We start from the raw sequence: 26887 nt of genomic DNA on the forward strand, positions 1-26887 counted from the left end.
TATGAATTGATTCTATTTTCTGATTGTAGGCATCCAAAATTTGAGACACGATGCAGAGCATAAACAAAGCTTTGACGTTGAACTAATTAAGACCATTGACAGGAAACAGAAGCATATGATTTGCAGTATGACTGGATAGGATAACTAGTAAGGATATCTAGTGTCAGCCCTCCCCATTAGCAGTACAGAAATTGACCTATAGGAGTTAGGCATGCTGCAGATTTTTTTTCTTACTATTATTATTTTTCCTGCCTAAAATTTAGGGGTTTTTTTCTCAGCAATTAGCTCTTCCTTACAAAGTTTGACCATGTACTAAGGAAAGTGGAGAACATGTACATCTTTGGCTAATTAAAAACTCTTAGGACCTGAAAGAGTTCTTGGCTGAACAGACATTTCCAGTGTTCCTAACTTCCCCATTTATAAATGAAAAATTGAGAGGTTGACTTACCTAAGGTTACAGTTAATGAGTGGAAAATCTGGGACTCAAACTAGGTCCTCTGCCTCCTTTTCTACCTTCAGTGATCATTGTTGCAGGGTGGCTCCTCAGGGAACTTACAGTATAGTAAGGGACCCAGAATATCTTCCAGTGCAGTGATTCCTTCTAAGGTATCTTGCACTGAGGGTAATCACACTCTGACTGAATACTTTCAGTAATGGGAACCGCACAGCAGCCACTCTGCTGTTAGATAACTTTACTTGTTAGAAAGCTTTTACTTGTATGAACTCTAAATCTGCTTTAGTTGATCCTCCTACTTTATCCCTCTCTGCCTCTGCCTTTGTCCACCATTTAGCTTGTCTTCTATCTTCTTTTTCCTGCTCCATTTCTTTCACTTTTTTCCCCCTACTTATTGGCCAGCACTCGCATTTATCAAGAAGCTTTCTCTGGCTAAATTCTCTATATGTAGTTTATTCCTTTAATCTTTGAATATACAGCTTAAACTGCTGTGCATTGAAATACCTTTATATTCCTTATTCATTCATTTTACATGTGTTTAATCTCTCTAATATTACAAAGAACTTGAGTCATGTTTTTATAGCTCCCCAATCCAAAATAAACTTCTTGTCACTTGGTTAGAATTTATTTCTCTTGAATAGTTTGCATGTACTTGAATTTTAAATTGGGAGCATTTTAAGTTATGTGCCTGTAACAGGGCTATGCACATAAGTGCTCAGTAATGAACTCTATAGATTCTAAATGAACAGTATAGAATCTATAAAATTAATACAAAATTGCAATGTTATAACGTCAGCACTTTCCTTTTCAAGGGGCTTTGTCATTAAACGGAAAATATAGATAAAAATTTCCTAGCCCTATTGTGCTTGTGCAGAGTGTGCTTGTTAATGTTACTTGATCTGTTTGTCCACCTGGCCATCTTTATGATGTAATGTGCATGGGCCTCCATTCTACCCCAAGCACTATGCTAAAGATTTTTAACTATATCATCTCATTTAATATTTATAAGCCCTAGATGTTATCCCTATTTTTAGAGGTGAGGAAATGAGGGACAGTGATTTCCAAAAATTTGCCAGGATCACATAGCTATAAGCTAGTGTTTGAATCCAGGTGCTTTCTTTACTTCAATTGTACTGTTTGCCAATAAATAACTTGTAGATGCCTTACACCTTACAGTATGTTGTCTCAGATGCTATCCATATTAAATAATATAATAATATTAATAATATAGATAGGTCTTTCACAATAACCATGTGAAATAGATATTTTTCTATCTTACACATGAGGAAATTTAGCTTCAGATAGAATAAGTAAATTGCTCCAGATCCAAGTTCAGAAAATAATAGAACTGGGAATTAGAAAGAACCCAAACTGTTTCTGTGCTTTTTTTTTTCTGCTACACCACTAGTGTTCTTGTGCCTTTGAAGACCTCTAACATCACAACTGTCTCGTTGAGACAACTTCACTCGTGTCCGTATTCTTGGCTGTCTTAGTCTGCTCATGCTACTGTGACAAAATACCAAAAACTAGGTTGCATAAACAAAAGAAACTTACGTCTGACAGTTTTGGAGGCTGGGAAGTCCAAAATCAAGGTATTGGCAAGGTAGATTTCCTTCTGAGACCACTTCTCTTGGCTTGTTGTCAACTGCCATCTCACTGTGTACTCATTTGACCTCTTTGTGCAGAGAAGGGAGGGGGTGGAGAATGAGTGAGCTAGCTCTATGATGTCTCTTGTTAAAAGGGTGCTAATCCCATAGGACCAGGGCCTCTCCGTCATGGCCCCATCTCCAAATACCATCACATTGGGCTTAGAGCTTCAACACATGAATTTAATGGGGATACAAACAGTTAGTCCATAACTTCAGCTTACCATCAGGGCCCTTGACTATCTGCTATACATGCCTGGGCTACTAGAGCTGAGAACTAGGGGTTTAGAGATAGAGTAACTAGTTCAGAGTGAAGAGTTGAGTGTTGTGGAGTAGATGGCACTGGAGACAAAGTAAGGAAATTCCAAAGAGACTATACATCAGAAAGACTTTGATACACTGAAAAAGGCAAAAAGCTGTAAAAATCCATGGGATCAGGATCTATATCAACCACCAAAATATGGCATATATGTTGTGACAGAATATACATCATCCAGCCTTGTTAGTGTACTGTGTAGTCAAACTATAACTTTGCATGTCATCCCACCCGGAGGTACGTGAATCACCCTTGGTCCAGCGCATCCTGCCCGCTCGTGAGTCACTTGGTGGCCGTCTGGGTTATCAGACTGACTGGGGTGTCGCAGGGCTTGAGCTCAAATGACCCTTATTTTACTTAATAACTACCCCAAAGCAAGAGGAGAGACGCTGGCAATTCGGACACACAAGAGAGAGGATGTAAAGTGCTTCCTTTGAGTGAAAAGGTGAAAGTTCTGGACGTAATCAGGAAAGAAAAAAAGGGCATAGTCAGTACAAGACAAGCACTTTCTTCTGGATAGCTTGAAATATTTACAAGACTGCGTCTGCTTTAGGAAGAAGCTAGAGCAGTATGGCTGACTGAGTCTTGGTGCTCCAGCCGGGTATTAGGCCTGAGCCTCTGAGGTGGGAGAGCTGAGTTCAAGACATTGGTCCACCAGAGACTTCCGGGTCCCATGTAATATCAAACTGCAACAGCTCTACCACAGGTCTCCATCTCAACGCTAAGACCCAGCTCCACTCAACGACCAGCAAGCTACAGTGCTGGATACCCTATGCCAAACAACTAGCAAGACAGGAGCACAACCCCACCCGTTAGCAGAGAGGCTGCCTAAAATCATAATCAGATCACAGACACCCGAAAACACACCACTGGATGCGGTCCTACCCACCAGAAAGACAAGATCCAGCCTCATCCACCAGAACACAGGCACCAGTCCCCTCCACCAGGAAGCCTGCACAACCCACTGAACCAACCTTACCAACTGGGGGCAGACACCAAAAACAACGGGAACTATGAACCTGCAGCCTACAGAAAGGAGACCCCAAACAGAGTAAGTTAAGCAAAATGAGAAGACAGAGTAACACACAGCAGATGAAGAAGCAAGATAAAAACCCACCAGACCAAACAAATGAAGAGGAAATAGGCAGTCTACCTGAAAAAGAATTCAGAGTAATAACAGTAAAGATGATCCAAAATCTTGGAAATAGAATGGAGAAAATACAAGGAATGCTTAACAGGAACCTAGAAGAACTAAAGAGCAAACAAATAATGATGAACAGCATAATAAATAAAATTAAAAGTTCTCTAGAAGGAATCAATAGCAGAATAACTGAGGCAGCAGAACGGTTAAGTGACCTGGAAGATAAAATAGTGGAAATAACTACCACAGAGCAGAATAAAGAAAAAAGACTGAAAAGAATTGAGGAAAGTCTCAGAGACCTCTGGGACAACATTAAATGCACCAACATTCGAATTATAGGGGTTCCAGAAGAAGAAGAGAAAAGAAAGGGTCTGAGAAAATATTTGAAGAGATTATAGTTGAAAACTTCTCTAATATGGGAAAGGAAATAGTCAATCAAGTCCAGGAAGCGCAGAGAGTTCCGTACAGGATAAATCCAAGGAGAAACATGCCAAGACACATGTTAATCAAGCTATCAAAAATTAAATACAAAGAAAAAATATTAAGAGCAGCGAGGGAAAAGCAACAAATAACATATCAGGGAATCCCCATAAGGTTAACAGCTGATCTTTCAGCAGAAGCTCTGCAAGCCAGAAGGGAGTGGCAGGACATATTTTAAGTGATGAAAGGGGAAAACCTACAACCAAGATTACTCTACCCAGCGAGGATCTTATTCAGATTTGACAGAGAAATTAAAACCTTTACAGACAAGCAAAAGCTAAGAGAATTCAGCACCACCAAACCAGCTCTACAACAAATGCTTAAGGAACTTCTCTAGGTAGGAAACACAAGAGAAGGAAAAGACCTACAAAAACCCAAAGCAATTAAGAAAATGGTAATAGGAACATACATATTGATAACTACCTTAAACGTAAATGGATTAAATGTTCCCACCAAAAGACATAGACTGGTGGAATGGATACAAAAACAAGACCCATATAAATGCTGTCTAAAAGAGACCCACTTCAGACCTAGGGACACATACAGACTGAAAGTGAGGTGATGGAAAAAGATATTCCATGCAAATGGAAATCAAAAGAAAGCTGGAGGAGCAATTCTCATATCAGACAAAATAGACTTTAAAATAAAGACTCTTAGAAGAGACAAAGAAGGACACTACATAACGATCAAGGGATCAATCCAAGAAGAAGATATAACAATTGTAAATATTTATGCACCCAACATAGGAGCACCTCAATACATAACTCAAATGCTAACAGCCATAAAAGGGGAAATCGACAGTAACTCAATAATAGTAGGGGACTTTAGCACCCCACTTTCACCAATGGACAGATCATCCAAAATGAAAATAAATAAGGAAACACAAGCTTAAAATGATACATTAAACAAAATGGACTTAATTATATTTATAGGACATTCCATCCAAAAACAGCAGAATACACTTTCTTCTCAATTGCTCATGGAACATTCTCCGGATAGATCATATCTTTTCCGACCACAAAGCTGTGAGACTAGATATCAATTACAGGAAAAAAACATCCGTAAAAAATACAGACACATGGAGAGTAAACAATACACTGCTAAATAACCAAGAGATCACTGAAGAAATCAGAGGAAATCAAAAAATACCTAGAAACAAATGACAGTGAATACACGATGACCCAAATCCTATGGGATGCAGCAAAAACAGTTCTAAGAGGGAAGTTTATAGCAATACACTCCTACCTCAAGAAACAAGAAACAGGACTTCCCTGGTTGCGCAGTGGTTAAGAATCCGCCTGCCAATTTAGGGGACATGGGTTCGAGCCCTGGTCCGGGAAGACCCCACATGCTGCGGAGCAACTGATAAGCCTGTGCGCCACAACTACTGAGCCTGCTGTCTAGTGCCCGCAAGCCACAAGTACTGAAGCCCTTGCACTTAGAGTCTGTGCTTCACAACAAGAGAAGCCACCACAATGAGAAGCTCGTGCACCACAACAAAGAGTAGCTCCCGCTCCTGACAACTAGAAGAAGCCCGCACGGAGCAATGAAGACCCAACACAGCCATAAATAAATAAATAAATAAATAAATAAATAAACAAACAAGAAACATCTCAAACAACCTAACCATACACCTAAAGCAATTAGAGAAAGAAGAACAAAAAAACCCCAAAGTTAGCAAAAGGAAAGAAATCATACAGATCAGATCAGAAATAAATGAACAAGAAATGAAGGAAATGATAGCAAAGATCAATAAAACTAAAAGCTGGCTCTTTGAGAAGATAACCAAAATTGATAAACGGTTAGCCAGATTCATCCAGAAAAAAAGGGAGAAGACTCAAATCAACTGAATTAGAAATGAAAAAGGAGAAGTAACAACTGACAATGCAGAAATACAAAGGATCATGAGAGATTATTACAAGCAACTATATGCCAATAAAATGGACAACCTGGAAGAAATGGACACATTCTTAGAAAAGCACAACCTTCCAAGATTGAACCAGGAAGAAATAGAAAATATAAACAGACCAATAATCACAAGCACTGAAATTGAAACTGTGATTAAAAATCTTCCAACAAACAAAAGCTCAGGACCAGATGGCTTCACAGGTGAATTCTATCAAACATTTAGAGAAGGGCTAACAGCTATCCTTCTCAAACTCTTCCAAAATATCGCAGAGGGAGGAAGACTCCCAAATTCATTCTATGAGGCCACCATCACCATACCACTACCACCATCTGGTATTGGTATTGGTATATATACCAATATATATGGTATATATACCAATATATATACCAAAGATGGTATATATATACCATCTTTGGTATTGGTATACCAAAGATGTCACAAAGAAAGAAGACTACAGGCCAATATCACTGATGAACATAGATACAAAAATCCTCAACAAAATACCAGCAAACAGAATCTAGCAGCACATTAAAAGGATCATACACCATGATCAAGTGGGGTTTATCCCAAGAATGCAAGTATTCTTCAGTATACGCAAATCAGTCAGTGTGATAAACCATATTAACAAATTGAAGGAGAAAAACCATATGATCATCTCAATAGATGCAAAAAAAGCTTTTGACAAAATTCAACACCCATTTATGATAAAAACCCTCCAGAAAGTAGGCATAGAGGGAACTTACCTCTACATAATAAAGGCCATATATGACAAACACCAGCCCACATCGTTTTCAATGGTGAAAAACTGAAACCATTTCCACTAAGATCAGGAAAAAGACAAGGTTGCCCACTCTCACCACTGTTATTCAACATAGTTTTGGAAGTTTTAGCCACAGCAATCAGAGAAGAAAAAGGAATAAAAGGTATCCAAATCGGAAAAGAAGAAGTAAAGCTGTCACTGTTTGCAGAGGACATGGTACTATACATAGAGGATCCTAAAGATACCACCAGAAAACTACTAGAGGTAATCAATGAATCTGGTAAAGTAGCAGGATACAAAATTAATGCACAGAAATCTCTGGCATTCCTATACACTAATGATGAAAAATCTGAAAGAGAAATTAAGGAAACACTCCCATTCACCATTGCAACAAAAAGAATAAAATACCTAGGAATAAACCTACCTAAGGAGACAAAAGACCTGTATGCAGGAAACTATAAGACACTGATGAAAGAAATTCAAGATGATACAAACAGATGGAGCCATATACAATGTTCTTAGATTGGAAGAATCAACAGTGTGAAAATGACTATACTACCCAACAATCTACAGATTCAGTGCAATCCCTATCAAAATACCAATGGCATTTTTCAGAGAACTAGAACAAAAAATTTCACAATTTGTATGGAAACACAAAAGACCCCGAATACCCGAAGCAATCTTGAAAAGGAAAAATGGAGCTGGAGGAATCAGGCTCCCTGACTTCAGACTATACTGCAAAGCTACAGTTATCAAGACAGTTATGGTACTGGCAGAAAAACAAATATAGATCAATGGAACAGGATAGAAAGCCCAGAGATAAACCCACGCACATATGGTCACTATCTTTTATAAAGGAGGCAAGAATATACAGTGGAGAAAAGACAGCCTCTTCAATAAGTGGTGCTGGGAAAACTGGACAGCTGCATGTAAAAGAATGAAATTAGAACACTCCCTAGCACCATACACAAAAATAAACTCCAAATGGATTAAAGACCTAAATGTAAGGCCGGACACTATAAAACTCTTAGAGAAAAACATAGGCAGAACACTGTGTCATAAATCACAGCAAGATCTTTTTTGACCCATGTCCTAGAGAAATGGAAATAAAAACAAAAATAAACAAATGGGAACTAATGAAATGTAAAAGCTTTTACACAGCAAAGGAAACCATAGACAAGATGAAAAGACAACCCTCAGAATGGGAGAAAATATTTGCAAACGAAGCAACTGACCAAGGATTAATCTCCAAAATTTACAAGCAGCTCATGCAGCTCAATATCAAGGAAACTAACAACCCAATCCAAAAATGGGCAGAAGACCTAAATAGACATTTCTCCAAAGAAGATATACAGATTGCCAACAAACATATGAAAGGATGCTCAGCATCACTAATCATTAGAGAAATGCAAAACTGTAATGAGGTATCATCTCAAACCAGTCAGAATGGCCATCATCAAAAAGTCTACAATCAATAAATGCTGGAGAGGGTGTGGAGAAAAGGGAACCCTCTCGCACTGTTGGTGGGAATGTAAATTGATACAGCCACTATGGAGAACAGTATGGAGGTTCCCTAAAAAACTGAAAATAGAACTACCATATGACCCAGCAATCCTACTGCTGGGCATATACCTTGAGAAAACCATAATTCAAAAAGAGTCATGTACCACAATGTTCATTGCAGCACTATTTACAATAGCCAGGACATGGAAGCAACCTAAGTGTCCATCGACAGATGAATGGATAAAGAAGGTGTGGCCCATATATACAATGGAATATTACTCAGCCATAAAAGGAAATGAAATTGAGTTACTTGTAGTGAGGTGGATGGACCTAGAGACTGTCATACAGAGTGAAGTCAGAATGAGAAAAACAAATACTGTATGCTAACACATATATATGGAATCTAGAAAAAAAAAAGTTTCTGAGGAACCTAGGGGCAGGACAGGAATAATGACGCAGACGTAGAGAATGGACCTGAGGACACGGCGAGGGGGAAGGGTAAGCTGGGACGAAGTGAGAGAGTGGTGTGGACACATATACACTACCAAATGTAAAGTAGATAGCTAGTGGGAAGCAGCTGCATAGCACAGGGAGATCAGCTCAGTGCTTTGTGACCCCCTAGAGTGGTGGGTTAGGGAGGGTGGGTGGGAGATGCAAGAGGGAGGGGATATGAGGATATATGTATACGTATAGCTGTTTTACTTTGTGATAGATCAGAAACTAACACACCATTGTAAAGCAGTTATACTCCAATAAAGATGTTAAAAATATATATATATATATAAAGTAAAATTAATAGAATTAAGAAAAAACTATAACTTGACTAAGAACTCAGTAAAATTAAATGAGATAATTTTTCTCATTTGGCTAATTAAAATGCAAGAAATGATAATACTTCTGTATTTGTCAGGATTAACTTAATATATGTTTTGCATAGTTAGTGGAGAAGAGGGCTTTCTGAAAATAAAGACTCCTGCTTAAGTAGTAAGAGAAGCAGATTTGGCTGGTACTATGTTTGAAGAGAAATTAAAAGTTTTGACATGCCCATTTTTGCCCTCAGTCAAGAAAGAAAGGGTAGCTGATTGGTTTTTAAGTTTTCATTTACACCTAAGCTGTCTTTTCCATCTGTTAATGAACTCTTGATGATGCATCATGTCTTTCTCAGGATTGCTAATTAGCAAAGAAACTTGAGCCAAACTTACATAATTGTTGTTACTCTGAACTCTCTTTTCAGTCTTTTGGCAGGATCACCATGATATAGAACATAGCCAGAAGGATTGTATTACTGAAAAAAATGTACATGTGCAAGAAGGGGAGCTAAAGGTGAAATTTAGGAAGTGAGATAAAAACCCCATTCACAAGGACAGTATTCATTAAATAAAAAGGGACAATTACTGTTGCTTCCCATACTACAAGTAGGAATAAAAACCCCAAAGTGTATAGATATAATATTAAACTAAATATAAATGAAACCAGCTGCGTGAATATTCATTTTGAAAATCTCATCATTAGATTTTTATAAAAAAATTCTAAATTTGACCTCCAGAATCCTCTCTAACCTTTCTTAAAAGCACATTGTAGATCCTGGCAGTAAGTCATTAATTGTTTAATGTTTTTGTAAAATACAATTTTTTTGATAGGTCTGTCTTCTAGAACTCACAGTATTGTTCTAACTGTTGAGTATAGTAAGCTTATTTTAGAATTTAATACCTCTGTCTTTTTCTGTCTTGTGCGAGTGTGCACGTGTGCACACACACACTCAATATGGCTGTACGCAGAGGGCAAAAGTTTAGAACTATCAGATTTAGGTGGTTGACCTTCAGCTCCAGTTAAGAACTAAAATTAGATCCATGTGGACTATATATCCAGTGACATCCATCAGAGAAGAATGTAGGCATAACCTTGAGAAGCCAGGGAGGCATCATTCAAAGGATCCTGCCTTAACTGTAAAATTGCTTTCACATTTGAATTTTTATCTTAAAAATTCATGTGACTTTTTGTATTGTGAGTTTTAACACATTTGTTTATTTTTATGTAGAAACTTCCCCACCCCCACCTTTGATAAATCTTTCCGTAAAGCAGTGGTTAAAGAGGATGCACAAGGATTGTCCTGTGACTTTAAGTATCCCTGGCACTGTGCCATATCTCCCGGATGTGCCTATTTTAAGAGCAGGGTCCTTATCCCATCACTATAGGAGCACTGGTTGATTGCAGTGAGAGCATAAATCGAGCATGTGGCTAACGTTGTAGACATAATGGACAACAAAGTGGGGGTGGGATGGAGAATCCATTCTTACTAAAGAGAAAGTGGTAGACTGTAAGGATAGGTATTTCACTCCCACTACAATAGAAGAACAGAAACATTAAATAAGAAGAAGAAGAAGTAGAAGTAGAACCATGTTTAAGGACTTAAGTCTGTTTATTTAAGGAGAAAAAAATCAGTCCTCAGTAATTCCTTTCACAGACCTAGCTTATCCCAGAATTGCTTTGAATGTTGGAGCACTCGTTTTTTATTTATTTCATCACCAGATATCAGTACAATGAAAAGAGAGTAGGACTGAGAGTCAAATAATAATCTTAGTCCCCTTTCCAATTGTAGCTTTCAGTGCTACCTTAAGAAAATCATTTAGCCTCCATGGTAGTCAGTTTTCATATCTATAAAATAAATATCCCCTAATGCTCTGTATGTTATTAGGTATTGTTTTCTGAAAGGATTCAAATAAATAAAGGAAATATCAGCTTTTAAAAGTTAAACAGGTTTCTTTTTCATAGTTCATCTGAGAATCTTTAATATTTTAATAAGTCTTACAAGTTTCCCAGACTTATTCTCTCACAAACCCCATTTTTTTAGTAGAACCTTTTGCACTGCTAGTGTTTGTTGATATTAAGTAGTTATTACATCCCTTTATAACTCTTAATATTCTGATTCTGGAAATTACACTCATTTTTTTTTTGGCTCCTTGACTCTTTTCTGGCCTGTAGTTATGGTAGGGTTACTGCCAAGTTGAACTCACTGCCTGTGCTATGTGTGTACTCTGCCCCTCTTTCCAACTTGAACTAGAAAGTTATTGCATTTTCCTGTTTCTTATAAATAAAACAGACATTAGTTTAGTCCTTGTCTTTTGCAGTGTTCACTTTCTCTGTTCACTGTTGTTTCATTTTTTATTTGGTTGTTCAGTCATTGGCCCCTTTTTTTTTTTTTGGCTGCAACGGGTCTTAGTTGCGGCTCAGGTCTTTCTTGTGGCACGCAGGGTCTTCATTGAGGCGTGCGAGCTTCTCTCTGGTTATGGTGTGTGGGCTCCAGGGCGCGTGGGCTCTGTAGTTGTGACACACAGAGTCCAGAGAGTGTGGGCTCTGTAGTTTGCGGCGCACGGGCTCTCTTTGTTGAGGCACATGAGCTCAGTAGTTGTGGCATGTGGGCTTAGTTGCCCCGTGGCATGTGGGATCTTAGTTCCCTGATCAGGGATCGAACCTGCTGTGTCCCTTACACTGGAAGGTGGATTCTTTACCATTGGGCCACCAGGGAAGTTCCTAGTCATTGGCCCATTTTTATTCTAAGTTAATTTATGAATCTTTACCTGAACTTCACCAACTAATAATAAAGATTTTTGAAAACCTCTGTACATTAAATCCTTTTGGTAAGCACTGTTGTTGGAGAGAAAACTAGATGTCAAATGTACATGTAGGCTTATTATTTCAATCAGAAAACAAGCCTCTTTCAAGATACAGCTATTGGCAGAGATGTTTAATTAGAGGTCTTGTTCTTAGAAATGTACAATTTTGCCTGTTACTGTGTACCATCCTCTCATTTAATAAACAACACTGTAACACATATGGTATTATCCCATTTCACACGTAACAAACCTTATGCTCAGAAAAAAACAAATAACTTGCCCAGATCTCACAGGTAATAAATAGCAAAGTGAAGTCTGTCTAACTTGGCAACTCATATTCTCTAGTATACCATGTAGCCTCTTACTAAAGTGTATGGTAACACTATATATATAGCACCTACACTGTAGTTACAATGTATGTGCACATAAATTTATTTAGTATTTATTTTATTCTAAGGTAGCACATACACATTATCTCATTTAATTCCCTCAACAATCCTATGAAGTAGATACTATCATACCCATTTTATCTTGGCTTTATTAAATAGACACTTGGTGAGTTCTTAATGAGTGAATAGATGAACAACTGAACAATGAGCAAACGAACAACTTGGCACGACCAGGCCACGTTGGTCTAACTCTTGGTATTAGATATAGAGAGTAGCTGCTTAATCATTAAGGCAAAATATAATTTCTGTTACTTATGGAATGATGGTATAAGAGGTTCTGGATGGGGCATCGATGGAGCATGGTATTTCAAAGGTGCATTCTTATTTAAATTTAAAGCTAAGTTGTTGCAACAAAGGGACCCCAAGAAAGAAGTGATTTAAGGACTATAGGTGTTTATTACCTTTCCAAGTAACAGTCCTGAGGTGATCAACCGTGCAGATGAGTAGCTCTGCTCCATGTGTTTATTCAGTGACCCAGTTTCTTTATAAGTTTGTCAAGTCATGCTTTGCCATTGAGTGTTGTTCTAGCCTATATTGGGGCTGCCACTTCCAGGTTCTGGGCTGCAGAAGGGGACAAGAAAAGGGAGAAGGCATGCCTGCTGTCTTAATGACACAAACCTGAAAAGGGCATACAATGTGTGTCCACACACATTCTGGCAAGAGCTCAGTCATATGGCCATGAAGAAGAGCTGAGGAGCGTGCTGTAGCTAGGCAGCCATGAGACTTGCCACAGTTCTGTTACTATTTAAGAAAGGGAGAATGGATTTTGATGGACATCTATCACTTTTCACCACAAAGCCTAACAATTAAACTCTTAGGAAGTATATTTATGAGGCTTTATATTATTTCCTCATTAGTCTGGGATCTTAGTTTTTCTGCCTTGATTATATAGTAGAAGAAAACTTATACAGGATAAAATGCATTCACTAGAACAGTGCTTCTCATATTATTTGTGATGAAGGACCAAGTTTTTTGTTTGTTAATTTTTCCCTAATTTGTGGTAGACCAGTACTTTTAAAAATACAATGAAAATGAATCATTAAAGAAATAATCACATCCTTGGATGTCATAGCAAAGTCAAATCACTATAAAGGTTTCTGAATACATACTTTCAACTTTTTACACCTATCTCAACTTACGAACCTATCTCAGCGTGGTCTGGGAACAAACAGTTTGTGAACTGGCACCAATCGGCAGATACTTTTCAGTAGTACTCGTCTCAAAAGTGTTTTCTGGGAACTTCCCTGGTGGCACAGTGGTTAAGGATCTGCCTGCCAATGCAGGGGGCACAGGTTTAAGCCCTGGTCCAGGAAGATCCCACAGGCCGCGGAGCAGCTAAGCCCATACGCGACAACTACTGAAGCCTGTGCACCTAGAGCCCGTGCTCCGCAACAAGAGAAGCCACCGCAATGAGAAGTCCACACACCACAACGAAGAGTAACCCCTGCTGGCTACAACTAGAGAAAGCCCACACACAGCAACGAAGACCCAACACAGCCAAAAATTAATTAATTAATTAATTAATTAATTTTTAAAGGTGTTTTCTAACTACCTCTTTTGGTTGCCAGAGTACAGTAGACTAACTATGTCTGTATTATAAGCAAAGACATTTTCTTTGTATGTAAAACTTGGCTTTCGAGGAAACCTGCACAAGCCTGTTAGATAGCCTCATCCACCAGAGGGCAGACAGCAGAAGCAAGGAGAACTACAATCCTGCAGCCTGTGGAACAAAAACCACATTCACAGAAAGGTAGGCAGGATGAAAAGGCAGAGAGAGGGCTATATACCACATGAAGGAACAAGATAAAACCCCAGAAAAACAACTAAATGAAGTGGAGATAGGCAACCTTCCAGAAAAAGAATTCAGAATAATGAGAGTGAAGATGATCCAGGACCTCGGAAAAACAATGGAGGCAGAGATCGAGAAGATGCAAGAAAAGTTTAACAGAGACCTAGAAGAATTAAAGAACAAACAAACAGAGATGAACAATACAATAACTGAAATGAAAAATACCCTAGAAGGAATCAATAGCAGAAAAATTGAGGCAGAAGAACGGATAAGTGACCTGGAAGACAGAATGGTGGAATTCACTGCTGCAGAACAGAATAAAGAAAAAAGAATGAAAAGAAATGAAGACAGCCTAAGAGACCTCTGGGACAACATTAAATGCAACAACATTTGCATTATAGGGGTCCCAGAAGGAGAAGAGAGAGAGAATGGACCCGAGAAAATATTTGAAGAGATTATAGTCGAAAACTTCCCTAATATGGGAAAGGAAATAGCCACCCAAGTCCAGGAAGCGCAGCAAGTCCCATACAGGATAAACCCAAGGAGAAACACGCCGTGACGCATAGTAATCAAACTGACAAAAATTAAAGACAAAGAAAAATTATTGAAAGCAGCAAGGGAAAAACGACAAATAACATACAAGGGAACTCCCATAAGGTTAACAGCTGATTTCTCAGCAGAAACTCTACAAACCAGAAGGGAGTGGCATGATATACTTAAAGTGATAAAAGGGAAGAACCTACACCCAAGATTACTCTACCCAGCAAGGATCTCATTCAGATTCGATGGAGAAATCAAAAGCATTACAGACAAGCAAAAGCTAAGATAATTCAGCACCACCAAACCAGCTTCTACAACAGATGCTGAAGGAACTTCTCTAAGTGGGAAACACAAGAGAAGAAAAGGGCCTACAAAAACAAACCCAAAACAATTAAGAAAATGGTAATGGGGGTTTCCCTGGTGGCGCATTGGTTGAGAGTCTGCCTGCCGATGCAGGGGACATGGTTTCTTGCCCCGTTCCGGGAAGATCCCACATGCCGCGGAGCGGCTGGGCCCGTGAGCCATGGCCACTGAGCCTGCGCGTCTGGAGCCTGTGCTCCGCAACGGGACAGGCCACAACAGTGAGAGGCCCGCGTACTGCAAAAAAAAAAAAAGAGAATGGTAATAGGAACATACATATCGATAATTACCTTAAACGTGAATGGATTAAATGCTCCAACCAAAAGACACAGGCTTGCTGAATGGGTACAAAGACAAGACCCATATATATGCTGTCTACAAGAGACCCACTTCAGACCTAGGGACACATACAGACTGAAAGTGAGGGGATGGAAAAAAATATTCCATGCAAATGGAAATCAAAAGAAAGCTGGAGTCACAATACTCATATCAGATAAAATAGACTTTAAAATAAAGAATGTTGGGCTTCCCTGGTGGCGCAGTGGTTGAGAGTCTGCCTGCTGATGCAGGGGATGCAGGTTCGTGGCCTGTTCTGGGAAGATCCCATATGCCGCGGTGCGGCCGGGCCCGTGAGCCATGGCCACTGAGCCTGCACATCCGGAGCCTGTGCTCCGCAATGGGAGAGGCCACAACAGTGAGAGGCCTGCGTACCGCAAAAAAAATAAAAAAAATAAAAAAAATAAAATAAAATAAAGAATGTTACAAGAGACAAGGAAGGACACTACATAATGATCAAGGGATCAATCCAAGAAGAAGATGTAAAATTATAAATATATATGCACCCAACATAGGAACACCTCAATACATAAGGCAACTGCTAACAGCTGTAAAAGAGGAAATCGACAGTAACACAGTAATAGTGGGGGACTTTAACACCTCACTTACACCAATGGACAGATCATCCAAAATGAAAATAAATAAGGAAACAGATGCTTTAAATGACACAATAGACCAGATAGATTTAACTGATATTTATAGGACATTCCATCCAAAAACGTCAGATTACACTTTCTTCTCAAGTGCGCACAGAACATTCTCCAGGATAGATCACATCTTGGGTCACAAATCAAGCCTCGGTAAAGTTAAGAAAATTGAAATCATATCAAGCATCTTTTCTGACCACAAAGCTATGAGGTTAGAAATGAATTACAGGGGAAAAAACGTAAAAAACTCAAACTCATGGAGGCTAAACACTACATTACTAAATAACCAAGAGATCGCTGAAGAAATCAAAGAGGAAATCACAAAATATCTAGAGACAAATGACAATGAAAACACGACAATCCAAAACCTATGGGATGCAGCAAAAGCAGTTCTAAGAGGGAAGTTTATAGCTATACAAGCCTACCTCAAAAAACAAGAAAAATCTCAAATAAATAATCTAACCTACCTAAAGGAACTAGAGAAAGAAGAACAAACGAAACCCAAAGTTAGCAGAAGGAAAGAAATCATATAGATCAGAGCAGAAATAAATGAAATAGAAACAACGAAAACAATAGCAAAGATCAATAAAACTAAAAGCTGGTTCTTTGAGAAGATAAACAAAATTGATAAACCATTAGCCAGACTCATCAAGAAAAAGGACGATAGGACTCAAATCAATAAAATTCGGGAAAAAAACAAAACAAAACAAATAAAACTTTTCTCTTTTTAAAAATATTTTTAGAAATCAATACTATTTCTATACATCAATTATATACTTTTAGGACAATATATAAATCATGATAGATCATTTGAATCCTCACATACACATCATAGCATGTTTTGCTTGTTTCATAGTTAAAGCCATAGCTAATCCTAGTTTTACAGATTCATAGTGAAAAGCCTACCATTCTGGAGCTGGAAGAAGATTTCCTTAAAGAGTTTTAATGCATGTTATAGAGGAAGAAGAAAACCTAATAAAGTGACATGCTGAAGGTCACAGTTAACAAATGAGAGACAGCTATAGTATGATCATGGACTTACAGTGGAAATCACACTGGAGTCAGATGATCTCAATTGAGTCCTGGCCTTCTACTTCTTAGTTGTGTCCTTAGGCAGTCATTTAAAGAATCATATGGTAAATGTTCAGTAAGCATTCCTTAGGTTGAGGAACATATATGAAAGTTTTTTTGTAAACTATAAAGCACATAAGCAAATAATATTACTATAATTATTAAAATTAGGAAGTCATCTGTTCTGATGCTAAGTCCACTGCTTTTTCTGAACTCTGCTGTATTTCATGCTAAAGACTTATTGAGAGCAGGAGTCGTATTTAATATTGCATCAAGTTAAAATTATGTTTATAAGGGCTCTATAGCAATGTGGAAAATGCTTATAATTACATTAAAAATTATATTTAAGACAGGAAACAAGATTATATACACATGATGATTGTGACTGTGTAGGCTGAAGTAATATGCATGTTACTGATACTCAAATAGATTGACTAAGGATAAATCCTTCTGTCAGCTGCACATAAAATATACTAGGTAGTATAATTATGAATGTTTTTTCTATTTTCTTCAGTAGTTTGATGCATTTTACATTTTAAAGAACATATATATTTAAGTAATTTAAACTCTTCAGAAAAAAGAACTTTATATGAAGACAAATAATTTCTGCTGCTTGTATGAAAAGACTATTTTATGCCATGGGGCAAACCATCCTGCCAGTACAATCACAAGAATAGCCTTTACTACTTCTCTCTTTCCTTCTTAGAAAGGAGAAGTGTCAAGACAACATTAATAGACTTCTACTAATGCTTTAAATTCAGGGAACTTCTTAGTACAGTCAGTTTATATTTTGGGTGCTTACTGTGTTCTAGTTGCTCTGCTGAGGGCTACAAGGATTATGAAGAAATAAAACAATAATAGTCACAATTCAAAGAGTGCTTATTACGTCCCAGAGTCTATTTCACAACAGCCCTCTGAGAAGTAAGTGATATTATTCCCATTTTACAAATGAGAAAGTGAGACTCAGAGAAGTAAAATAACATGTCTGAATCACACAGTGGTGAAGCTGGGAATTAAAACCAGGTTTTTCTGATTCAGAAGCCACTATAGTACATTTTCTTCTCTCATAAAAGAAAGATGTGCTTTCCACCTTCAGAGAGCTTTTAGTAGTTGAGGCAAACTCATAAAAAGAAAACAGGAAGAATGTACTAAGCACCAATGATTGCTACAAATTTTGGTTTGGGTGTTCCTTGGAGGGGAAGAATGTTGGGGGCTGAAGTGGTTAGGAAGAACTTTATATCAAAAGTTAATTTTAAGCTTAGCTTTGTAGAATGGTTAAAACTTAAATAGTCAAAGAGGGAGAAGGACTCATGCAGGTAGATGGGGAGATGGTAAGAAAGCAAAAAAGCTCTATATGAGATAATTCGAAAGGAATACAACTAGAGAGGAGGCTTTGATCGGGGAATAATATGAAAGAGAAAACTCAAAAAGCAGGGTGGAGGATCTTAAATGCTAAACTGAGGACTTTGAGATTTTTACCTTATAATAATATATAAGTGATAACCAGTACTGAGCACTTAACACATTCTGGGCACTGTTGTAAGTACTATACATGTGAGATGTCATTTAAGTCTTCAAGTAGGTGAGACCCAGAGAAGTCAGTAACTTGCCAAGGTCACACCATTAGAAGACAGTAGAAGATCCAGCCTTTGAACACAAGAAATTTAAATCCAGAACCCCTGGTCTTAATCGCAAGACTGTTCTGGTTCTAGAATCTGTGGTAAGTTGAACAAGTTTTAGGCCCAGGACCACTGATCTTAAGTAATACACTTCACACCTCTAGTGATTTTTAACATTTAAGAAAGGTAATATGACCAGATAATGACATCCCATTCCTATTCCTGCCACCCTTATACATCTTTAGGACAGTTGAGGAGAAGTTAAGGTATTTGTGTTAATGGCTTTCAGCTCTGCCTACTTTTCTGTGCTTATATGGTCAGCTACTGTCAGTTAACCCCTGGCCCCGAACATCCAAGTTATGTCAGTCCATTGTTGGTTGTAGTTTAGTGGTTCTCAGAGTGTGGCTCCTGAACCAGCAGCGACAGCATCAACTGGGAACTTGTTAAAAGTCCCAATTCTGGCCTCACTCCAGACCCACTGAATCAGAAACTCTGGAGGTGAGTACAACAATCTGTGTTTCAACAATCCTCACCTAAAGATTATCATACTAAGTGAAGTAAGTCAGAAAGAGAACAACAAATACCATATGACATCACTTATATGTGAAATCTAAAATATGACACAAATGAAGGATTGAGAACTTGAGATTAGCAGACAAACTATTACATACAGGATGGATAAACAACAAGGTCTGTTGTATGACGCAGAGACCTATGTTCAGTATCCTGTGATAAACCGTAATGGAAGAGAATATGAAAAAATATATATATATATAAAACTGAATCACTTTGCTGTACAGCAGAAATTAACACTGTAAATCAACTGTACTTCAGTAAAATTAACAACAACAACAAGTAATCCTTTAGGTGATTATCATGCATGCTGAAGTTTGAGAACCATTACTGTAGTATACTCTAGGGTTTCCATTCCAGAGCAAACTACCAAAAATTTTTGACAATACCTGGTATTAACATTGAGAATCTCAATCTTGAGTCTCTGCTGCTGGGTCTTGCAGTCTAACTTTTTGGAAATAGCCATGACTCCTAAGCTAACGAGCATTTTAAAAGGGCTTTTCCTCAGCCTCTCTGAAGTAATTATACTTTGTAAGCACACATAAGCTTTGCTTTATGACTTTAGTTCATTCCTGAAAACCTACCTCTAAGGGAAAAGTTTTTAACTCAGAAGGTATTTCCATCCATTCTAATGGAAAAAAAATTATGTGTTCCATGGTTATCTAAGATACCAAAATAGTTTCAGATTTAAAAATATATCAGTTGAACAATGATAACAAGTTTGTATAAATAAATACTTTGAAAGTAAATAAAAACAGTTTGTACTTAAAATGTTATGTAATGATGATTTATTGTACTTGCAAAATGAGGAAGAGAAGACTTGATAGTGAGAGGTGGCTGGTGATGGAATACAAAGGAGTTATTCTTTGGAAGGGGCTGGAGAGTCAGGTGGTAGACTTTAAAGCTGGTAATCTTTGGGAGTTTGTGGTTATCTTGCACTTAAAAACAGCTGTAGCACACCTGGGCCAGCCACTGGGATACAGATGAAACATAGCCTCTGTTCTCAAGGAGCCTGGAAAAGGAGTGAGATGCCCCAACAGCTCACTCTGTAAAAAGGAACTAAGTGCTAGTTGGAACTAAGTGCTGTATAGAAAGAAAGCAAAGGAGGGAATGGCTGGGGAGTCTTCTAGACCCCTTAGTCCTCAAATTAAACCTTAGAAAAAGAGTGGGGTCCTGACTGGTGGAAATGGGGACAGGGTAGGCCATGCTGAGAGAATGGAAGGAGAAAGGTTCAGGACATATGGTCAGGGGATTGGGAGTCCCTTTGGAGCACTTGGAAAAGAAAGGAGAAGGGAGGGTATGTGTGTGATGGAGACAGCAGTAGGAAAGGGGGCACTGAGCTTATTTCAGCTGCATTCTGTGGGCAACAGAGGGCTATGGAAAGTGTTTGAAGAGAACAGAGCATGTTTTAGGAAGAGTAAAATCAACTGAAAAAAAGTTATAGCACAGGAAAATAACATTAGGGCAAAATAAAGGTGAAACAGGAGCACCTTTGAAACATAGAAGTCATTTATGCACTCAACAGATGGAGCAATCATAAAGAATGCTACCTCTTCAGTGTTCTTGCTTGGTGTTCTTATGCAAAGCAGAACTTTCTGATTCATCCAGATGTGGTACATGGTTTATTTGTTCTTTGTTCTTTATAATATTCTCTGAATAGAAATGATCGTATGGAGTACAGCGATGAGTGTGTCTGTTAACTATTCCTTTGTTATATTTTTATGTCTGATTTTTTTTTAAGTTGTAATACAAAAAAGGGAGGGGTCATTGTCCAAGAAGTGGTATTACTTTTCAAGGGACATTACAGCAAAAAGCTACCTAACTGTTGTCATGTGAGGCAAGTCTGTGATGAGAAATGACATCACCTATGATGAGTTTAAAACAACTATGATTGAAAACCGTGCTTAAAACAGTCTCGGTTGCTGATCTCCTGCAAGCCTTTAGATGAGGCAATTTTTAACTATACATTTTATAGGCCTCTCTAATTTCTTTTATGTAGCCTTCTTATGTCCCAGAGTTTAACGGTCCATTTGGCTAATAGCCTTGGCTATGCCAGTTTGTATTCATATTTTGCTTTTTTTCTTTCTTGAGTCTGAAAGTGGAGGAAGAAAGAAGCCATATTACCCACAGATTTTTTTTGTTTTTGGATTTTATTGTTGCTCTTGTTTTTGGTTTAGAAAGAAAAGAGCTAAAGATTTCTGTGTTTTAGGGGCTTCCCTGGTGGCGCAGTGGTTGAGAGTCCGCCTGCCGATGCAGGGGACACGGGTTCGTGCCCCGGTCCCGGAAGATCCCACATGCCGCGGAGCGGCTGGGCCCGTGAGCCATGGCCGCTGAGCCTGCGCTTCAGGAGCCTGTGCTCCGCAACGGGAGAGGCCACAACAGTGAGAGGCCCGCGTACTGCAAAAAAAAAAAAAGATTTCTGTGTTTTATTAGATATGTAGAACTCCAAATTCACATATATAGTATTTTATAATATCATATTTATTATGTATTTCTTAACTAGGAATGTAGATAATTTCCCTCTTGGGTAAAATTGTATGGGAGCAAAGGTTATTTAACTCCACCACCCAGGAATATACCACATAGGAAATAGTATGTAGAAGGTACTTTTTTTTTGTCTTGGATGTGAAAGATCTGAAATTGGAGAAAATTTCCCATTTTTTATATTTTTAATAATAGGCACATTATACTTTCTTCCACCCCAAAACTGCATTCATGAAAAAAAATGCTTTAACAATGATATTAAAACATTAAATGGAAGTCCCTTCCAGTTATCAGGTATGTTAAAGGATAAAGTGGCTTTTTTTTTTTTTTTTTTTTTTTGGCTGCCCCAGGTCTTAGTTGTGCCCTGCGAGATCTAGTTCCCTGACCAGGGATCGAACCCAGGCCCCCTGCATTGGGAGCACAGAGTCTTAACCACTGGACCACCAGGGAAGTCCCAGGGATAGGGTTTTTTTTTAGCTTGTTAGGTTAATTTCCTTCCCACCTCCATCTAGAGAGCATAGTACATTTAAAAATGGACATTTCCGGGTTTCCCTGATGGCGCAGTGGTTAAGAATCCACCTGCCAATGCAGGGGACATGGGTTTGAGCCCTGGTTCAGGAAGATCCCACATGCCGTGGAGCAAATAAGCCCGTGCACCACAACTACTGAGCCTGCACTCTAGAGCCCGCGTGCCACAACTACTGAGCCTGCATGCCACAACTACTGAAGCCTGCATGCCTAGAGCCCGTGCTCTGCAACAAGAGAAGCCACCGCAATGAGAAGCCCGTGTACCGCAATGAAGAGTAGCCACTGCTCACCGCACCTAGAGAAAGCCCGTGCACAGCAACAAAGGCCCAATGCAGCCAAAAATAAACAAATAAAATAAATAAATTTATAAAAAAATAAAATTGACATTTCCATAGCTGTTTGACTCAGATGTACTGAGAAGATGCACATGGCCTAGGATTCCTTCCAAGATCATAATGCTTGACCCACAGATAGCCTCTTTTTAAAAAAGTTAAAATCTGATGATAGATTAATAGAAACTTTGTAAAACCTTGTATTGGTCATAGTTGTTGTTGCTGTTACTTTTATAAAATGTAACAGGTATAGAAATGGTCAGCAGTGGAATGGTTATACCTGCTTGCTGCACATATAAGGTTTGAGCTTCAGAGACCCAGATCTGCAGATTATGGAGAAGAAAGCTGGACATTGAATTTTGAGAGAATTATCAGTGGTTCTTAAATTTGGCAATGACAGAAATAACTATTTTTCAAAAAATTCAAGATAGAGTACACTTTGTAATAGTGTTTATTTTTACTTGTTGACAGTTTGCTTTATTTATTTATGGCTGTGTTGGGTCTTTGTTTCTGCGCGAGGGCTTTCTCCGGCCGTGGCAAGCGGGGGCCACTCTTCATTGCGGTGCGCAGGCCTCTCACTACCGCGGCCTCTCCCACCGCAGAGCACAGGCTCCAGACGTGCAGGCTCAGCAATTGTGGCCCACGGGCCCAGCCGCTCCGCGGCACGTGGGATCCTCCCAGACCAGGGCTCGAACCCATGTCCCCTGCATCGGCAGGCAGACTCTCAACCACTGCGCCACCAGGGAAGCCCTAGAGTACACTTTGGGTCCAAATAAAGAGTTGTTTCTGAGATAGTGGTAGCAAAATTTGGAACCAGGACTACTGCATATATTTGTGTAATCTGTGCCCTACACCAAGAGAACAAAGGGAAGCTTAAGATCCTGCCCACACTCTGAGCTTCCCAAGCCATGTATCCTGGCACAGGGCTGCCCAGAAGAAGAGGGCTGTTTTGTAATTTGTCCACCCAGTAGGAACATTTTTTGCAGTTAGCCTGGAGAGGGGCACCTTTTTGCAGTTGACTCAAAGGCATCATATATGCTAGCTGAGCCCTCTTTAGAACCCAACACTTGGAATAATTTTTATCAGTGTTGTCAGCAAAAGATCTCTGGGGTCATTTGATGATTAAATGTTATTACACATTAGCTAAAGAGAGTTGTAAGGTTTATAAAACATGGGACTACTGCAGTAGTACTACTCAGAAGAGATAGCACAGCTGAAACTGGGCAGAAATGCAGACTTCTCTAAGTCTTTTTATGAGAGCCTATACTTGTAGCCAATTGTGAACCAATTCTCAAGGCATTAATCTTTATTTCCAGGAAGGAAACAGCTATGATTCAGATGATTACCTTCTATCCTTATAGTATGTGTAGTCTGATGTTAAAAATTCATTGAGAACAAAGCCATGTAAGACATTTGAAACTAGTCAGTTTAAAAGAGAATAAGCGGGGCTTCCCTGGTGGCGCAGTGGTTGAGAGTCCGCCTGCCGATGCAGGCCACACGGGTTCGCGCCCCAGTCCGGGAGGGTCCCACGTGCCGCGGAGCGGCTGGGCCCGTGAGCCGTGGCCGCTGAGCCTGCGTGTCCGGAGCCTGTGCTCCGCAATGGGAGAGGCCACAACAGTGAGAGGCCCGCGTACCGCAAAAAAAAAAAAAAAAAAAAAAAAGAATAAGTGATTTTATAGAAAGAATATTGGGCTGGAAATTAGGAAACCTATACTCTATCTGTTGCTACCCCACTAATTCACCCTGGCCCCATACAAGTAACTTAACCTTTCTGGCCCTCAATTTCCATATCTGTAAAGTAAAAGAAGTACACCAAATATAAGGTCTCTTTCAGTTCTAACATTGTGTGACTTTAAAAAAGTAAAAACCTTTTCTAGCCAGATCTTGAACTGCAATTAAATACATTGATAGAGAAACATTCTGTTTTAAATCACTTAAGCTAAAAATGATTTTTTCATACTCATTCTTGTTTTTCAGAAACTCTGTGAAGGCATATTTAAAGTCCTTTTAAAGGACATCCCAACAACATGTCAAGTGTCCTGCCTGGAAGTTCTCCGCATTCTCTCCAGAGACAAAAAGGTTTTAGTTCCTGTAACAACTAAGGAAAATATGCAGATACTGCTGCGACTAGCCAAGCTAAATGAGTCGGATGATTCTTTGGAGAAGGTGTCAGAGTTCCCAGTTATTGTGGAGTCATTAAAATGTCTTTGTAACATAGTATTCAACAGTCAGATGGCACAGCAGCTCAGCCTGGAACTTAACCTTGCTGCAAAGCTCTGTAACCTCCTGAGAAAGTGCAAGGACCGAAAGTTTATCAATGACATTAAGTGCTTTGACTTGCGCTTGCTCTTCGTCCTGTCACTTTTGCACACCGACATCAGGTCACAATTGCGCTATGAGCTCCAAGGACTACCGCTGCTAACCCAGATCTTGGAAAGTGCCTTTAGTATCAAGTGGACCGATGAATATGAATCGGCCATAGACCGTAATGGACCTCCTCTCTCACCTCAGGAGACAGACTGTGCCATTGAGGCCCTCAAAGCTCTCTTCAATGTGACGGTAGACAGTTGGAAGGTGCATAAAGAGGTAAGGTTGAGAAGAATATTCTTATCTACTTGGAATTTCGTTGGTTTGGGGTGTCCTTAGAGCTGCCTGCCAGAGAGGAATGCTAAGTAGGGAAATGGAAGAAGTTTCCAATTCCCTCATTGATCAGTTAAATGACTCAAGATACATTTCTTAACCATTATAACTCTTATTCTTCCCATTTGTGTAACACTTACCAGGAGAATAGGGTGAAGATTGACTACTGTTTTGTAAGATGCCAAATATAGTTCCTTTTCTGAGTTGTACTATCATGTGTCTTTTTTTTTTAAGTGCATCTTTCAGGAACAAGGTTTAAATGATGGATTTAAAGGGAAACAAAACAATGTGATTCATACAGGTATAGGCATTTTCATTGCCTGCAGTCTTAAAGAAACATAAAGATATTCAGGCAAGTTGAAATTGATCAATCAGAATTGATGTCTGCTCAGTAGAGTAAAAGACACTGTGTTTATCACCTATCATCCTAGTCTCCTAACGTATTACTCTGTAGCGTTAGATAACTATCAGAAGTGTAGGACAACTAGACAGCCATGCTTATAACACAGTCCTAGAAAACAAGTATAATTATACCAGAATACGGGAAAGTTTATTTTAAACCACTTGACTTATTGCTAGACTAAGATCCTTTTCTGTGGCTTGGACCTTCTAGCAACCCAAAGTGAGGCAGATTTGATAGTTTAAATTTGAGTACCCACAAGAACAATATGCCAAACAAGAAGCTTAGTTTAAGGAAGTCAACAATTTTAAGTAAACTGGACATAAACTTTTTCCCTTGCTTCTAGAATCTTAACATTTCACATTTACCCTCTCTCTTTAACCTTAAATAACTCATAAAATTTAGTGTCTGCCTTAAAAAAAAAGAAAAGAAAAGTATTTTGGTGCCAGAGCAAATTATCTTTTCTGACAATTGACTTTAGGACTTAGGCAGGCTAACATTTTGCTGTGTCCATTTGAAGCAGTTTTCACCATGAATAAAGATCTGTTTTTGCCAGCAGCCTACTTTGAAAGGATTATCTCAGTGCAGTGCTATAGTAGGAGTATGCAGGCATCTGAGTTTTAAAGTGCAAATAGGTCTATATTTTGAAACCAAATATTTGAAGATCAGTCCTAACAGCTGTTTCAGATGACTGTAGTATGGTCAGTTTTTCCTGGGACTTGGCAGAAAAAGATGTGGAAAGCCCACATGCTCCATTTATGCTTTGAAACCAAATATTTGGAAGTATTTAAAATGTTATGTCTCTATGCTTATTTGGTACCTTCTATGGTTATTTTTCTTACACTGTTTGTTTTGGTGTTTTTAAGTTCTCCATTTAGTTGCAAGAACTCTTCTGAGACTGTTGGTTTGCCATTGTTGGAGCCCCTGTTATTTAAATTGTGCTCCAAATAGTAGCTTATGCTCTTCAGATTCCTGACAGAAAGGGTTTATAGTTCAGTGGCTACACATCAGCATATGTATGGAATGATATGTAATAAATATCAGTATATTGAGATTAGCCCTAAGTAGTGTGCTTCAGTTGTAATTAATAGCAGGGCTGGAAGAAGCTTTAGAAAATGTTGAAGTGGCAAATACTTATTCTGTATTATAGAATGTTTATTTTCCAAAAGATACATGATAAAGGATCAGTAGTTGTGAAGCAGGCATCTCAACAGAACTCTTGTGAGTCATGGATCACTTTATACAAGCATTATCAAATGTGCCTAGTTAATATGACTCTGGGCTATTATTGAAGTT

The 26887-nt window shown here is 38.7% G+C and overlaps 1 protein-coding gene across 5 annotated transcripts in view; it reads left to right on the forward strand.

Annotated features, from left to right (window-relative positions):
• RIC8B (RIC8 guanine nucleotide exchange factor B) overlaps window positions 1-26887 on the forward strand; it is a gene marked incomplete at both ends in the record, with an annotated part of 118106 nt that overhangs the window by 18297 nt on the left and 72922 nt on the right. For all 5 annotated transcript variants that reach the window (XM_079714405.1, XM_079714408.1, XM_079714406.1 and 2 more), the window contains one exon: window positions 24529-25137. In XM_079714405.1, the coding sequence (XP_079570531.1) occupies window positions 24529-25137 (609 nt within the window). The remainder of the gene's footprint in view (window positions 1-24528; window positions 25138-26887) is intronic.

Source organism: Hyperoodon ampullatus (assembly GCF_949752795.1).
Source record: "Hyperoodon ampullatus genome assembly, chromosome: 11".
Taxonomy (NCBI): domain Eukaryota; kingdom Metazoa; phylum Chordata; class Mammalia; order Artiodactyla; family Ziphiidae; genus Hyperoodon; species Hyperoodon ampullatus.